This window comes from Anticarsia gemmatalis, chromosome 21 (assembly GCF_050436995.1).
Source record: "Anticarsia gemmatalis isolate Benzon Research Colony breed Stoneville strain chromosome 21, ilAntGemm2 primary, whole genome shotgun sequence".
In the NCBI taxonomy this organism is placed as follows: domain Eukaryota; kingdom Metazoa; phylum Arthropoda; class Insecta; order Lepidoptera; family Erebidae; genus Anticarsia; species Anticarsia gemmatalis.
The window spans coordinates 9637715-9656341 of NC_134765.1; the positions used below are offsets into that span (position 1 = coordinate 9637715).

Genomic DNA, 18627 nt, shown 5'->3' on the forward strand with positions numbered 1-18627 from the left:
TTGACATGGTTCTTGTTGTAATTTTAAAAGAATCTTTGAGTTGACTATCATTTATCCAGAACATAACGTAATCTTAAACCTGTTTTACACCAAAAGAAGATACCCTATGGCAGCAAAGGGTTGAATATTAAACCATAACAAAATTATCTTTCAAAAAGTCCAAGTTCCATTTAACAGGAAACATTGTACCTATAGTATATTTTCAAGCAATTAGCGTCATGGGACTGTCGCGATGGCGTCGCCAACGCCGTAATAACTCATATACGTACAACTCATATTTCATGCCAACTTTTACAACTTTCTAAGTATGATAAGAGAGGGAGGGGGTGAAATGGCGATAGCTTGAAAGATGGTAATTAAGTTTTTTAAACCGCATTTTATTTCTGCAATTTCGTTTTGAAAATAAATCGCATTTAACTTACTGTTGCTTTTAGGTAACTAGCTGACCCGCGCAACTTAATAATAATAAAATAAATAAATATAGTGGGACAATTCACACACGGTCATTTGATTCCAAACTAAGCAGAGCTTGTACTATGGTAACCAAATAACTGATAAACATACTTATATACTTCTAAATACATACTTATATAGATAAATTCACAACCAGGCTCAGAACATATACTCGTGCTCATCACACAAAGATATGTCCCGGGTGGGATTCGAACCCACCACACGCGGCGCTACGGTTGTCGCGGCGAGGTGACCGCTTAAACCACTGCGCCAAACGTGACTTCGCTTGCGTTACATAAGCGTTAAGAATTTTCCCCGTTTTTGTAACATTTTTCACAGGTACTCTGCTCCTATTGGTAGTAGCGTGATAATATATAGCCTTCCTCGATAAATGGACTATCTAACACTGAAAGAATTTTTCAAATCGGCCCAGTAGTTCCTGAGATTAGCGCGTTCAAACAAACAAACTCTTCAGCTTTATAATATTAGTATAGTAAGTATAGATTTATGTAACCGATCGTTTCGTTTATCGACAGCCTTTAATATTGAAAATTGTTATAAAAATATACTCAGGTTGATTTAGACCTTAAGGAAAAGAGTCTAGAGCGAGAATGGGATGAATTCGTCTTCCGGACGAAACCGGGGAGATGAGCTTATATTGGCACTAAGTGGGTGCCACAAGATGGATCAAACGAAGTTGGCAAGACAATCTGTAGCTCGATTCTCTACTACTATCGACTACCGACTACCGAACTGTCATCGAGAAATTTTGTATGAAAATCTGATCAACGCCTCTGACGGGCGTCGTAGGAAACATTTTGGCAGTACATTCTAAATGTCAAATGTCGATAGCTAGCCGGTTGTCGGTAGTCGATAGTGGTAGAGAATCGAGGTACTGGACACGTTCCTAGAAAAAAAGCCAGAAAAAACTAACTACTGAGAGATCTGGAAGTGTACTGGTTAGGCCAATGCGAGCTAAATAAAAATACAGATTTATTCTTTAAAACATCCAAAATTATTTTGATTTGATGACTAGTGTCGATTTTAATTTATATATTTGATTGGACATAATGCCAACCTATTCTTTCGAAAGTAAACTAATGATTTGGATGAAACAACACGTATCAGTATAATGTGATTCGTGATTGAAATTAAATTACCCTACAATTCACATGAACCTATCTATTCAAATTGTGATTCTATGGAAAATTACATGGAAATCTACTTACTTTGATTTATGATATTTAGGATTTTTCCATTGTCATACAATTTAAATACTTATCATCACTACTGTAATACCCGAAGTTCTAGGCAGATGTTTATAATATAAATTAGCATTTCAATATTTATAATGTTAGTGTAATAGAGGGCGAGCCTATTGCAAGATACCATGCACAATACGAAACCCCAGGCTATTTTTTTAAGAATATTTTTGCTTAATAAAATATAAATACGACATTCACATGTAGGGGCAAAATATTCTTGAAGCTGATCACTAATACGTCATGATAAGCAGCAGTATACTCTACCGCACAGGCTACCAGCTCTTGTATAGAACTACATTTATATAAATATTTTGCCATTGGGAAACTAGTAAATCACCACATTTTATAACAAAGTCTATATTCATTACTTTGCACACACATTTCGGTGCACTTCTTGTGTCTTCTTTATGATAAATGAAATTGTCTTTAATAAATATTGATAGGTTTATGTAAGAAGGAACAGAACCACTGGCCAAATAACCCCAGAACAACAAAACACATAAAGAAAACCTAGATTCTTAATTACCCAGACAATTTCATCCAGATATCGACATAATAGAGCTTGTTCCACCTCATTATCCCATAATAGTATGTGAAGGAGACTAATGTTACCCCTTCAAACCCTCTTTCACCCCCTTTCCGCCCCAATTTCACCCCCTATTTGTTAATATGCTAGTGCAGGTGACGTAATCTTTTGTTCTGTTAAGTGCTATTCTGTTATGGGTTGAAGGTCTTATTGATTTGGTTAAGTGGCTGTATAAGAGGTTGGGTTTTGGATGGGGAAGTGACTGTATTTTTGGAGTTATTTCTGCGAATCAACGTATTTACGAGGAAGAGCTGTATTGGATGTGATACTATTAATTTTGATAATATATTAAAAGATTTTTTGATCTTTAAAGCGCTGATAAGATATAATGTGGTAATATCCGCTAGCTATATTGGTTCATATTGCAAACAAGAGAACACACTCCAATCGCTTTTTGGAGTTATAGAGCATTAGACCAATGTTCACTTGCTTAATTGCTGAAAGAATAAATCATTATAAACTTTTGCATACTTGAAAGATTCCATATCAGTTCTTGAAAAAATTAAAAGTACTTTTTTTATTAAAAGCACCGCAGTGGAGTCAAGGCTTATCCCTCCCCATTTTTTAGGAGGACACCCAAGCCTAGCAGTGGGTAGTAATGAGTAAAAAATATTTATTTATTTATCAATAAAACATTTTCTAATCTTCCACAATATTCTCATCGAAGCGAACTCAAGTCTCAATCAATTACAATCCGTCCCCATTGATTCGAACCTGCTACCAAAGGTAATTAATGACGTGCCAATCATCTAGTGTCTGTGTCCCGCGACAGATGGCGTACACGTTACTTGTAATGGAGGACCTCTTAGTTGAGGCTGAGGCATGAGGCTGGAGCATTGAAGCGGTAATGAGTTTGAGTTTAGCAAGTAATGAGATGTTATATACAATGTATATGTATGAAACTATATTTTCATATATTAAATAAATCTTTTGCTAACTAAACGAGAGAGAGAAAAATATAGTCGCCTACAGTGTTTGTCTGTCTGTTCGCGATACACTTAAAAACTATTGAACCGATTTGAATTTAGTTTTGCACTAATAAAAAAAGCGATTTCCGAAGAAGTTTTTGGTGTATAATTTATTAAGGTGTAACGGTGTAACCTGTGTATTCGAGCAATTTATTATTATTTATCACATAGAAGAAAAAAAACAGTTAATATAGAAAACATAAAAGCAAAATCAGTAAATATAGAAAACTAGATTATCAGCAAATAACATTGAAAAAATCCTAAAAAACAAGTAAGTATCTAATAATGTTAAGAAAATATTCAACTCATTCAACAATTAAAATCTTAAATTCGAAAGTATATCAATGTTTTTGAATTTGAAAAAATAAACTGGATCAAGTTTACTAGTAAATAGCGGAAGTGACTAAAGAAAAATACTAAAAGACATTATTAAATCTCGATACAAAAAGCTACTTTGTATAAAACAAATAAAATAAAAATATAAGTAATAAAAATTACTATAAAATGTAATGTTACACATTTCCTAGAAGTATATAAAAGGTTTTCAACATAAAAGCATTAAGCACATATTGATTCAGATTGCATTAGTAGTTGCAGTCCGCTGGCGTTCCGGCCGCAGTGACCCATTTCTTAGCCGGCTCGCTCCAACGGTAAATAAATATATCTTATTAGGAACACTACTCATTTCACGTCAATTTTCTATTGAGGTTTAAGTGGTTGTGGGGTATTTGTGATAGCAAAGAAGTTTGCTGTAATTGGTTATATTACAAGATTGTAAAATTGCAAGTAAATATGAAATTTTATATTGGTAAAATCATACTACTGCAAACCACAAATGCAAGGGTGTACATAATAGTCTGTTCAAGGATAAAAATATTTTTGTTCCTCTGCATACTTGGCTTGAGATGACATTTGTACACAGATAGTTTATAACCTAAATGAATAATTAGGATAACTTACACCAGGAGAAAACTAAAACTACAACATTCCTGTGAATAGTACCTACCGTTTCGTTAACTGTTTTGCTCAATTAAAAGCTCTAATTGACGAATGCAGAAAAAGTATAAATTGTGGTAATGTGGTGGGTTCAAATCCTACTCAGGACAAATGTTTGGGCGATAAGCGATGACGAGTATTTCTGTCTGTAAATTTACCTATCTAGATAAATATGTAGTATTTAGAATTATATAAGAACCTATCTATGTTTGTCAGTTGTCTGGTTACGACACTCCAAACTCTGCTTACTTTGGAATCAAACGTGTCAATTGTCCAAAAATATGTTTTTATAGTTCACCGATCCAAAAACTTCTGACATCCATTAAGGTTTCAGTGTTTAAATAAAATATTACATAACCAAAGTTTTGGTCAATAAAACGTTATTTTACAAAAAGACCTTTAACTTTTTACGTCCTAATATAAACTATATTTTACTGAACAAATAAAACTAAGGTATTCCTAAACTAGGTATATTTTGTTGTGAGTTTTTAATGAGCCAGCCATGTCATGTTGAACAGTATAATTGTGCTTGTACAAATTAATTTTGAGAGAGGTTTGGTGCGTGACTCTGAAGCCAGCCATTGAGGGTGTTTGTATGTATGTATGTATGTTTGTAGTGTCGCAATTCTCGTCACAGACTTGAGTTTAATTTAATTTACTGGATGATGCATGTTGTGTTTAATTAGAGGTTAGAGTTCGTTAATTGATGGGAACGACGATTAATGCCTGTCCAGCCCTTTATTTTAATATGCAAGTCTCTGTTATAGTTTACTTTATAAAACTTTTACAACAGCAAAAGGAATAGGCCAAGGTATTAGAAATACATCAAAGTTCATGTTTTTAGGCCCGTGTGATACTAACCCCCGGTTTCCGAGGTACATTTAGCGGTAGTTTATGTATATATGTATATATTAGCGGTGGCGTATATATTTTTCTTTATATGAGTTTTAACGCTATTGAATAGATAAACTACCGTTAAATGTGCCTCAGAAACCGGGGATAAAGAGCTTAATGCTATAGTTCCTCAACAATATTCAAACTCTCGGTGGCGATTTGTCATACTTTAAGATAAATTACAAAAATCAAGAATATCTAACGTACCGGGAATCGAATCTGAGTCCCTGTGACAATTGTATAAACTATCGCGACTTGTAAAATTATACTAAAAAGCTTAACGAAATCTGATATTAAAATACACGAAGTACTATTTTTGTAGCGTTTTATGTTTAAAAATAACGTCAAAGTAGTCAACATAATATTACATTAGCTCTCATATCTTAAGAAAGCAAAGATTTATAAGTAAAATCTCCAGTTCCCAGGAAAACAGCGTTTAAACTTACGAGTACTCTTTGAATCTACATATTTCTGTAGAAATTTATTCTAAAAATACATTTATGTAGGTCTAGTTTATTTAGATCTTTAGTACGCCTTAAAGGTTAGCAAATAGATTCTAGATATTATTTTGAGTCTATTTCTGCTTTACCTCTAAATGTCATGGCAAAACGGGACACCGCTCTTGAATGTTGGTCAAAAGTAAAATTAGTACCTTTACAGTAAGTTTATTTTTTTTAAAGACAACTCGCGTATTAAGAATTGCTCTTGTGTCACGGGGACTTACAAACATACAAACAACGGACACAAAGTACAACCAGACCCGAAAAAAATATTTGTGGATCGCACAAATAATTGTCCCGTGTGGGAATCGAACTCACGACGTCCCAACTGAATGGTAGGGGCATGGTGACCTGAACCACTGCGCCACGGAGGCAGTCGAGAGTAACAGTAGTAATATAAACTGACCTGTACAACGGCTTGCCTCCCGCGTGCCTGAACCAGAGCACCATATACACTCTATCCTCGTTGGAGTCCGGTTCGATGTCGCACGGTAACGACGCAGTCCGACCCACTACGGCCTCCACGTCCATTGTCGATACTGGCACGAAGTCCACTGTAACAAAACACGCATCTTTATCACCCATTTGAAAAAGCACCTTCAAATTAGAGGCTTGAGTGTTTGCTGTAGGTAAAGCCACTCTAACCCGATAGTAGCGCCGATCTAGTTTTCAGACAGTATTGGGGGCCACTTTTTGATAGCCACTATGTTGTACATTGCATGTACTTTACATATGATATATGCTATATATAGCTACTATGTTGTACATTGCATGTACTTTACACATATAATACCATGCCTGCTATATACAAATGTGTGGGCAGAAGTGTATGAAATACCACCAGCGCTTCGCCAGTTACAATGTTAGTCCCATGTCATAGAGAAGGCAATATGCCGACATAAACTGGACATGTTACAAAACTTGGTGCTAGTCACTGTGCTATTAAAATATTCTACTTTATAAATTAGACAAAACCCTAAAGTCTTTTCTCCTGCAGGTAATGTTTCAATATGTTCATAGTACCACTATTTTACGTTACAAATAACGTTAAAGTTGGTTTATTGGTCGCAAACACCTGACGCCCGTGAATTTTATTTTTAGTTTCAACTTTACGATCGTAAAAATCCACTCTGATATAACATTCAATTTTAATGTGAGCTAGTAAAGAATAGCCTTCATGCTAACAAAACAAACAGGGACAAATATTCGACCATACAAAATACAAATAAAATTATAAGTCAAGATTGAAGAACTATCTCACGAAAGAACTAAGAATCATAGACATGTATCTAGCCCATTACTGTCCCATTGCTGGGCAAGGGTCTCCTCTCGTAACGAGGGAAGGGTTAGGTATTGAGTCTACCACGCTGGCCAAGTGCGGGTTGGAGACCATACCTTCAAGACGTTCCATACATTCAAGTAGTGTTCTAAAGAACTCTCAGGCATGCAAGATTAGACACGATGTTTTCCTTCACAGTTAGAACAAGTGATAGAGCAAATCGTTTATTTCTACTCATTCAAATGCATAGCCATGAAAAAATACAGAGACAAGTCCCAATATTTATATCACTATTATATCTCCAATTCAATCCGCTCGCCGACCTTATTCTCAACGACACTCGAGCCACTGAAAATACTTCGAAAAACAGAATTCAACTGTTAAATAAACGAAAGACAATACCGTTACGTTCCCGACAAATATTATTACATTTCTATGAAGATAAACATTAGGTATTCCTACCATGTTGTTTTGGGCCGAAAACCTTCTTACAAATACACTCTACCGGCCGTTATTTGTAAAGTTATTGAAGAAAATTTATCCATGAAATCAAAGATTGTATCTAAAATGATCAAAGCAAGAAAAATCTGATCAGAGGATAAATAAAAGACTTTTGGAAAAGATGTTTTGGTGTCACAAAAGAAATGTAAAATGTGGAAAGCGTGGAAGAAGGTCACATTTTATCTGCTTAGAGATGAAACGAATGTTCAGATGTAGGCGTGTCACTGTAAGTGTTACCTTTGAAATGTCTGACGTTTCGATTACGGCGAAGACCAAAGGCGGATTAAAGAGTACATTTCTTGTAGCCTATTAATACAGGACAAACAAGGTCAATAGGTTGTCTGTCACGACAAGGATTTTCAAATTATTTTTTTGGAGCAGTATCTTAAGTGTATATTTAAGCCCAGCGAACGATATTTTGATGTTATCTGAATGTTGGCTATAAAACGGGTTGCAGACCAAAAGTTAAGCTGTTTTGGTTTAACTCGGTTCGGATACTTTTTATCGTTTAAAGCTGAGTTTGTTAATTTGAGGTTTGTATTACGTACTGTAAGTACATACTTATTACAGTATATAAAAACGTAACCTTAAATTACTTCATTTGCCAGAGCTAAGATACCTAGTTAAGCTAAGTTATTAACTAATACTATCTTAATAGTTAATTTATAACGCTCATAAGGGTGCAAGAGAAGATCTTGCATACTTCATAAATTCTGGCTTGAGTGTGTCAGAAATACCTAAAACGAGTAGAGCGGCGTGGCGGGTGGCCTTTATCCAGCGGTGGTTAACTAAACTACATATGATGATAATAATGATTCTGTCCTATTTTTCACGAAAATCTGTCTATTTTCCAAAATTCTGTAGAATCCCAAACTTCATCATCAGACAACAGTGACATTTTCATTCACGTTAACACTATTCCCTTGTGTATAACGGGTACTATTTCGACAAGAGCCGGTTCCCAGTAGTGGCACAGTAATAGGTTAATGATACGTTTTCTCACAGCTCATTCTCTAGAGAAAAGGATCTGCGGAATACCAATAGCTAAGACGTGTAGGCTACAGAAATATCTTCTGCTTTCAACATGCTTGCATTTAGAACAGCATTTTTTACAGTTTAGTAGTACCTTAATACTTTTGTTTCAAAATATGACCTATTTTGTTACGTATGCTGCCTTTAAATGCCTATGTTATTATTAAAGCCTGGGTTCTGATGCACTTTGACACGACTACTAAGTACACTAACCGCAGTTGGTAGGTACAGGGCTTTTATAGTTTGTGGTATCAAATAATAAGTTTGACGTCTATTCAATCTATAAATTTCTAAGGTGACACAGCATATTGCGGGAATGCGTGCTCTCACGTTGCTAAAATGTACCCCTCTTTGCATAAATACTTATATAGGCAGCAAACAGAAAATTATGCATACTAAAAGCAGTGTTGTTGTAGTTGTCGTCAGGCAAAGGAACTGTGTGAAACGTGTGTCTTTTTTATTGTTCACACCAATTATTATTCCGTGTAGATCATTGAACTAAAAAAAGAAACCTTAATGTACGAAAGATGCCTAAAAAAACTTGTTCCTCTTCCATTAAAAGCCTCCAAAATTCAAAAGTTTTATTCCCGGAATCAGCTCATAATCCCGAAATCATTATTCAAGGAACTTGGTAATAGGGAAATTATGGAAACCCTTTCGGCCATCTGTTAGCCGATTATATATTCAGTCTTCTAAGATGTTGGAGGTTCAAGATATGTGCTTATGTACTACTAAATGGGGCCCACAAAAGGCCTGTTTTGTGGTCCCCATCTATATTTGATTGGGACCTTGTGGTCTCGATTACAAGGCTATAATCCCCATGGGTGTTATGTCTAACAGGATTACATTATAGAATACAGAAATTGTATTATATTATGGTGTAAATGTATTTGTAGAACGTTGTTTCGTGTAAACGGACGTTTGTGTCTAATTTTAGATGGTAAACATGGGTTTCTACAGTCCGGTTTCTGAGGTACATTTAACAGTTTAGAGGTATATAATCAAACTGTCATGTTTTCATAAGCTTAAACGCTATTGAATAGACAAACTAACGCTTAATGTACCTCTGAAACCAGGGGTTAGTAGGGTACTACTAGATTTACCTATCGTATAATTGAAATTTATATGAACCTACATAAAAAAATATAGCCGTAGCAAACAGGCAACCGATAACTAAATAAGTCTGCCGGTAAATGATTATGACATTCTAAATTTTGTATGATTCTGCCACTTGCGCACCTTGATTAAAAGGTTCCCTACTGAGTTGGCGGCCTATGGATTCAATTACCTGGTTGGGTAAACGTTGTTTCTTGTAGTTGCCCAGAGTTTTGAATTATTACTAATTAGGAATAGGACAAAAATATAAAGGATGGAAAAATGAATGCGTAATTCTACGTCAAAATACTGTATTATTCTTCTCTCATAAAATTATTTTTACTAATAAAATATCCTAATTACGCCGAGGTCCGAATACGTTGCTTTAAAATAATAAAACTTCGTAATATACAGAACGAAATATTTTTAAAGCTCTGTTTTCGCAGGGTTTAATATGCTGAAAACTCATAGATTTTATTTTTTGTATTCTTCCGAATGCACTTATATGTATACATGTTTAAATTTAAAATTAAAATAAATACAAAACTATTTTTCAGCACTCGTTGTATTTTTGATAATGAAAACGAAGTTTTTTTATTATCGTCGCAAACGGGCAAATGAGAATAAATAATTGCTGTAAAGTATAATAATTCTGTTAATTTCAATTCGGAATTGTATTCAGTACCAATGGTTCTAGCCATTTTTCGTTTAAATTGATAAGAAATAAAATATATTATTTAAAATTACAATATTAATATTTCTATTTGAAGTACATAACCCTTGTTTTTATTATTATAATACGTACAAGCTTAGCAAAAAATCTGTGATTTAATAATTATTATTTTAATATAATAATTTATAGAGCGATATCGGGCTACATATTTATTGACTTTGTCCGCTAGAAATGACTTCCCGTATTATCAGAGTGCCAAATTAAAAAAAAATCGACAATATTTTTGGTGAATAAGTAACAAACATACGTAATGCATACATACATACTCTCAATCTTTCGCATTTATACTTATACTAATATTATAAAGCTGAAGAGTTTGTTTGTTTGTTTGATTGTTTGTTTGTTTGCTTGTTTGAACGCGCTAATCTCCGGAACTACTGGTCCGATTTGAAAAATTCTTTAGCTATATATCATCACGGTACGACCAATAGGAGCAGAGAAGCAATAAAAAATGTTACAAAAACGGGGAAAATTTTGACCCATTCTCTTATGTGACGCAAGCGAAGTTGCGCAGGTCAGCTAGTTTCTAATATACATCGGTGTTATGATGATAACGACCGTTATTTGCTTGCATGGTTATCGTTTTTCAGAAAACTATTTATGTATTTTTTTTAAGATTATATTTGTTGCAGTTAACAGTATTTTTGATCTCCCTGAACGCAATTGTTTCACCTGGCTCTTTTCCAACCTCCAAAACGCTACAGAGAAAAGAAATTTACTTCAAATTGTTCCATTACATTTTATTCTTTACGGATTCAAGAGTTCAAATCACGTAACTAACTTCCAAATCTTTCGAACTAGTAACAAACCAGTTTTGTAAGAGTACACAATACGTTAGCAACCGCAACTCGATCTGTAAAATACTCGAAACCATTATTTCAATAGAAACAGTTACCGCAAATTAAACTCGCTTGTTCCGCTCCCCTACTACGAGTAATACCGTATTACTGTATTACCACGGTAAGCGTTACCGCACTGGTAAAATTCGAGACGTTTACTGAAATCTTAGAACAGAACCTACGTTTCCATTCCGTTACCGACAGGTTGATGCAAATTTATTTTCCAACACAATTCATCGTAAAATCAATCTTATCTTTTGAAGATAGAGTTGGTTTTCGTCTAGCAGTCTTCTCCCAGGATATCCTTGCCAATAAATGGAGGTTAGCACAATTTGTAACTGGTGTGACACACGGAGTTTTAATTTGGCCAACGTTTGAATGCAATGCTCGTTCAGTTATATAGTTCAATGGTAAAAGTTGAACAGCGGTGGTTTTGGCGACGACGAATGAATTCGTATGTGCAATTTTATTTTATAGGTTAATATGGAGGTAGACAATGCAGTTCGCCTTTTGTCTGAATTGGAATAGAATGGTTCAACAAGAGACCTGGAGTAGTCTTTAAATTTGAATAAAACCTACATTGCTAGTGTCATAACAACATAACTCAAGATAGTTGGCGTCGATATTTATTTATTTCTTAAATGTAAAATAAATATTACACGTTGCAGATAAAATTTACTGATTTAAAGATATCACCTTTAATTTCTGTAATTTTTGGTACGCAGGTACAAACAGCATTTTAGCAATTCAGTTATTAGCTAAGCATTAATGCAACAGATTAAACAAATACATTGAAAACAAAGTAACAAGTACAAAAACCTTTATTTTTGAGATAAAAAAGGAAGCAGTTTTATGCAAGTAATAAGTTTTGGTATCATGACTTACTATCAAAGTTAGGCCTCGAAACTAAATTATTCCTAACCTAATTGAAAACCTGTAGAGTACCACGTTCTCTAGGCCCGTGTATCGCGTGTCTGTTATCTCAATCGCGCGAGGTATCGGTGATTCTCTTTACATATCGCGCACATGTACCGCGGTAATGTGTTACTGAACGTCGTCGCCCAGTGGGAACAACGGCACACCTTAGTTGTTACTATAGTAGTATATTGAGACGCTAATAGCTACTTGCGTTATGTTAAGCAACCTAAGCTGGGACCTTCCATAGATGAGTTGTCGCTTTATCGTATTTTAAAGGAGCGTGTCCGTGTTTTGACTGGCACCTTAAAAGTCGGTGTCGGCTGTGGTCAATTAAGGTAACAGTCGTTAAGCCAAGTCAATTTTTTTCAGGGTCCTTAAACTACTTAGATACTAGGCTGACCACAAACCATACGATAAATAGATAATACCATTCCTACACCTTTCGTTTCTGCATAGAATACTTGTAAAGCTACACGTTCTGTCGGCCCGTATATCGCGTGTCTGTTATCTCAATCGCGCGAGGTATCGGTGATTTTCTTTACATATCGCGCACGTGTACCGCGGTAATGTGTTACTGAACGTCGTCGCCCACTGGGAACAACGGCTCACCTTAGTTGTTACCATAGTAGGATATTGAGACGCTAATAGCTACTTGCGTTATGTTAAGCAACCTAAGCTGGGATATTCCATACTAGCGTGGTCGCTTTATCATATTATAGCGGAGCGTGGCCGAGTTTTGACTGGCACGGTAAAAGTCAGTCTAGGTTGTTGTCAATTAAGGTAACAGTCGTTAAGCCAAGTCAACGGCGTACGGGCAACTTAAACTACTTAGATAATAGGTTGACCACAAACCATACGGTAAATAGATAATCCTACACCTTTCTCGTCTACAATTGAAAACTTGTAAAGCTACATGTTTTCTAGGCCCGTGTATCGCGTGTCTGTTATCTCAATCGCGCGAGGTATCGGTGATTCTCTTTACATATCGCGCACATGTACCGCGGTAATGTGTTACTGAACGTCGTCGCCCAGTGGGAACAACGACACACCTTAGTTGTTACTATAGTTGAATAGTTATATTAGTTATTACTATAGTACACTATAGCCCGGAAACTTAGAAGAGTTTTGGCATGCACTATTTATTTAATAATACATTTCTTAAGGGCATAAGTCTCAAATCCGCACTAGGCCAGCGTGGTTGTCGCAAGGCCTAACCTGTCCCTCGTTCGGAAGGTGACGCTTGCCCAGCAGTGGAATAGTAACGGGTTTATAGTACATTCTTTGAATTTTTCATTTTTAATTTCTGCCGTGGAAATCGCCAAGCCACTGTTATAAAGGCAAAAATTTAAAAAAACTAAAATATAGTAATAGAAGATACGTAAACAACAAAAATCCATACATTTCGTTTTTGTTAAATAGTCATAATTTATGTTTATAAATTCCTCCTCCACCATTTAAATCTTATTTAACTCTTGCACTCGAGTTGGTTCAAGAACCAAGTGTAATTACTTCAATTAAAGTTGGCTTCTTTACAAGTGATGTACGTTTGCCTCTGATTTCACCGCTTTGATCTTAAACGTACAAGTTGAAGGAGTGTTCGCAGTACGAATGGATTGTGACTACTGAAATATAGAATTGGTGATAAAATGAAAAGATGTTTTTATGTATTTATATGCTAATATTTGTATAAATTCTTCTTTCAGTACTTTAAGCTATAGGAGGCGAGGTGTAAAAAATTGGTTCTGAGTGAGGAATATTTCTATGGATATATCTAATATTTCATTAAATAAATAATAAAATTACGAAAATAAAAAAATTGAGAATCGAGAACGAATGATATTTGTATTTCCGATGAGATATAGTGTATTTCGAATTGATGGATTTTTAGTATCTATATTGCAGCTTTGACGTAACGTGTTCATCTCCATAGTCGAAAGGACGACACAAAGCATAGCATAGTGGCTTTTAAATAGTTTTCAACTGAGATACCACAATAGACCCTTGTTCCTGGATTTATAAATTGTAACAACTATCCAGTGTCAACATTTGACCTAAATTAATAAGCGATTTGATTTTTGATTGACTCCTATAGATTAAGTTACAGAGTCGTTCAAAACGTTAAATAGAAGATAACAATACCCCTATAATATTCAAAGACTACTGACGTTTGAATTAAGTTAAACGAAACTTGCATTTCAAAAGTTTTATCTTATTATTCTACCGTATTTTATCAAGTTCAGCAGAAGTGCATTATAACGTACCAGAAGTTCACCAATTGTGGTTTTCATCACGTGTAAAAGATCAAGCTTATTGCAATTTACCAGGAACTCTGTACACCGGGCCGCTTCCGTGAATTCTCCGATAGAAAAAGCCAATTGACATCCCAGAAACAGGGACCTTATGAATCACAAATGCATAAGAACAAGCTCATTTACTAAGAACACGAAATCCTTATAAACTACAATGAAAATATCATACATATTATTATGTTCGTAAAATCGGTACAATTACCCACCTGGATAGGCAGAGGCCGATAAACACCACTTGCTACGAACTATACAAACTCTTTTCGCTTTATTCACATTCAATACATCTTGTGTAATAATAATGAAAATACTACCCGGTAACTTGCGCGATAATGGCAATAGATGGCATAGCATTGCGATAGGCCAGATGTCAAACTCCCGATTCTCTATAGTACCTCTTTTCTTCTAGATAGGATACTATATAGAATCGTGCAGCAGAATTCTGGTAAAAGCTAATTGTTCCAAAAAATCTGTAATTTTAAATTTCCTTCTTCAGAAATTTTATCTTCTTAAAGACAACAAAGAAGAATTTCATACGCCGCGAATATAACTTTATCTTGGTATTAAGCAGCATACACATGTGTTGTGAGACGGTGGTCGATCGACGTAATGTGTCCTTAAAGCGAATGTATGAGCATCGTTTGTGCTCAGGATATGAGAGTGTGTCCCCCGGTTTATTTAGTTTTCAGCGTTATATTACCATGGTGGAAAATGGTGATGGCTTTGATGTTTATGTTTTCATAGTTATAGAAGGAAATTTATGGAATTTTTAAAGTATCAGAGAAGTTTTGAATGTTCCTTCAGTTTTTACTTAACCGTTTAGTTATAAATGCTGTCATTATCTGGTATTTAAAAATAATAAATAATAAAACATTCAATTGGACATTAAATTATGCAACTATGATAACATTGAGTACTTTAATAGTTCCATCAATAAATTATTCATACAATTTTTGATTTTTCTAAGTACAATTTTTTCGAACTCACCCCAGAATATCAATCAACTTATGGTTATAGGTATAAAAAATATATCTCATCCTACATCTTTTTACAAAAACCAAAAAAAAACAGAAAAAAGTAACCAAACCACAAAATTTTCTTTATTATTTTAATTTAAATCGAAATTGCGTTTCCAAAAAACAAAAGACAGCCACCTTACAATTAATCCTATGGTTACCTTAAAATACCCATGTACCATCAACAAACAGTAACGATCCTATAAAATTAGGCTCCCGACCTGCCAGGATAAAAAGCTTCAATGATAATTTAACTAGAACAAAGACCACTTAATGATAATGACAAGGTTCCTTCGTTACTCTCATTAAGAAAATAACCTACTTTTAAAAGTTAAGTAGTTTTCAATCAAATTTAATGATGATCGTATTTAGTTTGGTAGTTTGAGAGTTAGCTTCTTGATTTTTCTTACGTAATATCTCGACAGTTATACCCGAAGGTGAATTTTACTCATGTTTTGCCATTAACAATGAAATTCCTATGGCTGAAAAATGAAATAGAAAGCCTAATAGTACTTTACTGGACCCGAGAATCGAACCCGAAACTTCACGATCAGCAGTTGGATATACTACAGACTGCGCCACAAAGGTTTTCTTCTTAGGCAAAGTAACCAAGCATGAAGTACTGTTTCGTCTTTTTTAAAACAGTAAAAGAAATATAAATATGTTTTTTGAGAACTCTTTATATAGTTTGACAGGGATGGATAGTGAAGAGCATACAGAATTTAAAAGCTACAGGTATGTTTATTTAACTCATTTGCGAAAACCTTACTTCCGTATCTGCGGAAAAGCTTCCTTTGTACAAATATATCATATATCACACAGTTACAATAATGTTGTAGAATTTCTTCTTCTTATCGTATGGTTAGTGGTCAACCTAATGTCAAAGTTGTTTAAGCCGCTTGGAGGCCTTTAACGTGGCTTAGCGACTGTTATCTTGATTCACATCAACCGGGCCTGAATTTTTCGAATTACGGAGATGATCAATTCAAATACCACTATGCAGTCACCCATCAATGGAATGACTACGCCAAAGGTTGCTTAACCCACAGATCGTTTACCGACCGGTGAGCGCAACTGGCTACTTAGAATTTAGCTCTACAGAACCCTTCCCTACAATAACTACGACAAAAAGTGATTAACAACAGAAAAAACCAAACCTAATTTCCACGACCAAAAAATCTTTTACCAACAAAAATTCCTAACCCTTCCAACAAAAACGTCTTCCAAAGACAATCCCATCCGTCGCCATTTAAATAAACAAGACCGTTTCACACTTAACAGTTATCTTAACGAACGCCGCTTTTTCCCAAAAAAATATATTAGGCCACATTTGCACTGGGCGTTTTATCGAGTGCTAGGTCGTTACAGAATCATTACATTTTACGGCCCCTGCAAATGGGACTGAGAGGGAGCGTTTTAAAAATCACGATGTATGCGACCGGTTGAAAATATCGTTCGACTAGACATTTTGGTTACACTTTTGAATAAATATGAACTTGTTTGTGATTTTTTTAGTTTGGAAAAAAGACTAAGTTGATATAGACTTTACAAAGTGTCTCAGCTCAGCCTTTCTTCTAAAGTCGGCTGGTAAGTCTGGAGTCGGCTTCCAGTCTCATCGGATGCAGCTATAAGAATAACAGTATTTTACATGGAGCAAATCCCTATCTGACCTCCACAACCCAGTTACCTGGGTTATAACACGATATCCTTTGGTAAGACTGGTTGTCAGACTTTTTGATTTCTGATTACTGTTAACGACTGTCAAAGATCTTTGAAAACGACAGGCGGGACCTACAATTTAACAGGATTTCCGAAACACAGAGGAACTCGATATGTATAAGATGGTCACCCATCCGCAGAACAACCTCGGCAAGTGTAGCTTAACCATAAAGATTGATGCGAGCGGCTGTTGTTAACTATGCCACGAGCTCCTGTCTTACAAAGTAAAAGTCATTTTAAGTTTTTTTCTTTAAGATACGAAAGCTAAATGAAAGATTTATGAGATTATAGAACGCTCTAGGGAACGTCTTCCGTTTTCTAAGAGAGATTTGTTTTAAATTAATGTAGAATTAATTAGTATTACAGCAAAATGTTCTACTTTTATCATTTTAATGAATTTCTTTCAGTATAGAATTCATATTTTATAGTAACAAGGTCTATAGTTTAAACTAAAGTCTACTTCGTTTAATTTTGTTTCGAATAATTAAAGGTAAACTTTATTACAGTTTTTAGGTCACCCAAAAAGTAATTAACTGAAACTACCTTATGTACCTGTAGTTGCTAAAAACTATAATAGCAAAAATTTGAACTTAAAATAATAAAATATATTTTCTTAAAGAAAGTCAACTGCAAAGTATTAGATATTCTATAATCTCACTAATATTACACATGTGAAAATAAGGATTTTGACTCATTCACACAAATCTAATTAAACGAATTTTGATGAAATTTTATACTCAAACTCTTAACCTCGTAAAATCTTTTGATACAGAAGAAGACGCGCGCAGAAGATAGTAAAACATAGTTCACATAGAAATACTTATATTCTATAACACAATCAAGATTACATTCAATCATTTTCTTCTTTTTTCAATCTTTCTTCAAAAAATGTCTTCCACAATCATTAATCACTATATCATTGTCCAATAGCGACCATACAGCCTCTATAACTGTATGAAAGAACCTGCATGAATATGTAAGAAGTACGTTGCATGGATGTTACATAATTCCTAAGTAAAGTCCCGCTAGCGGTGCATATGCATGCTTCCATGAATATGTTTAACTCGACCTTTCTAGATTGTTCTATAGGTAACGTTAATGTCAATCTGTTTATGGAAAATCTCTTGAGAATAAATCATTTAGATACTGGGTACTGGTGACTGAAAGATATTGTTGACATTGCGTATTATAAAACAAAGTTTCTGTTCGTGATTAAATAAAAAACGACGAAATTGTATTTGCTGCGATTTTCAGTGTGCAGTCTATAGAGCATTCTATAGCAGTCCATAGTGCTTAAGAATATAAGTTTCATGTCATAATTCCTTAAAAAATAGATAAATACCGAGTGAATACAAATGGAAGCAAATTGCTGCGAGAGACATTCAATCATGTTCACCAGTTTTTAGTGCTATACTTTTGTCCTTTTTATAAACATCACAAATATGATCTATTTTTATATAATTATTTGGTATTTTCTTATTGACATCCGGTAATCTATACTTATAATATTCTAAAGAGGAACAATTT

General features: G+C 34.6%; 1 protein-coding gene across 1 annotated transcript in view; it reads right to left on the minus strand.

Moving 5' to 3' along the window:
• Window positions 1-18627, minus strand: part of LOC142982340 (neural cell adhesion molecule 1-like) — a 150137-nt gene that overhangs the window by 68453 nt on the left and 63057 nt on the right. Inside the window, exon 4 of the mRNA XM_076128801.1 lies at window positions 6069-6216. Coding sequence (XP_075984916.1) covers window positions 6069-6216 — 148 coding nt within the window. The remainder of the gene's footprint in view (window positions 1-6068; window positions 6217-18627) is intronic.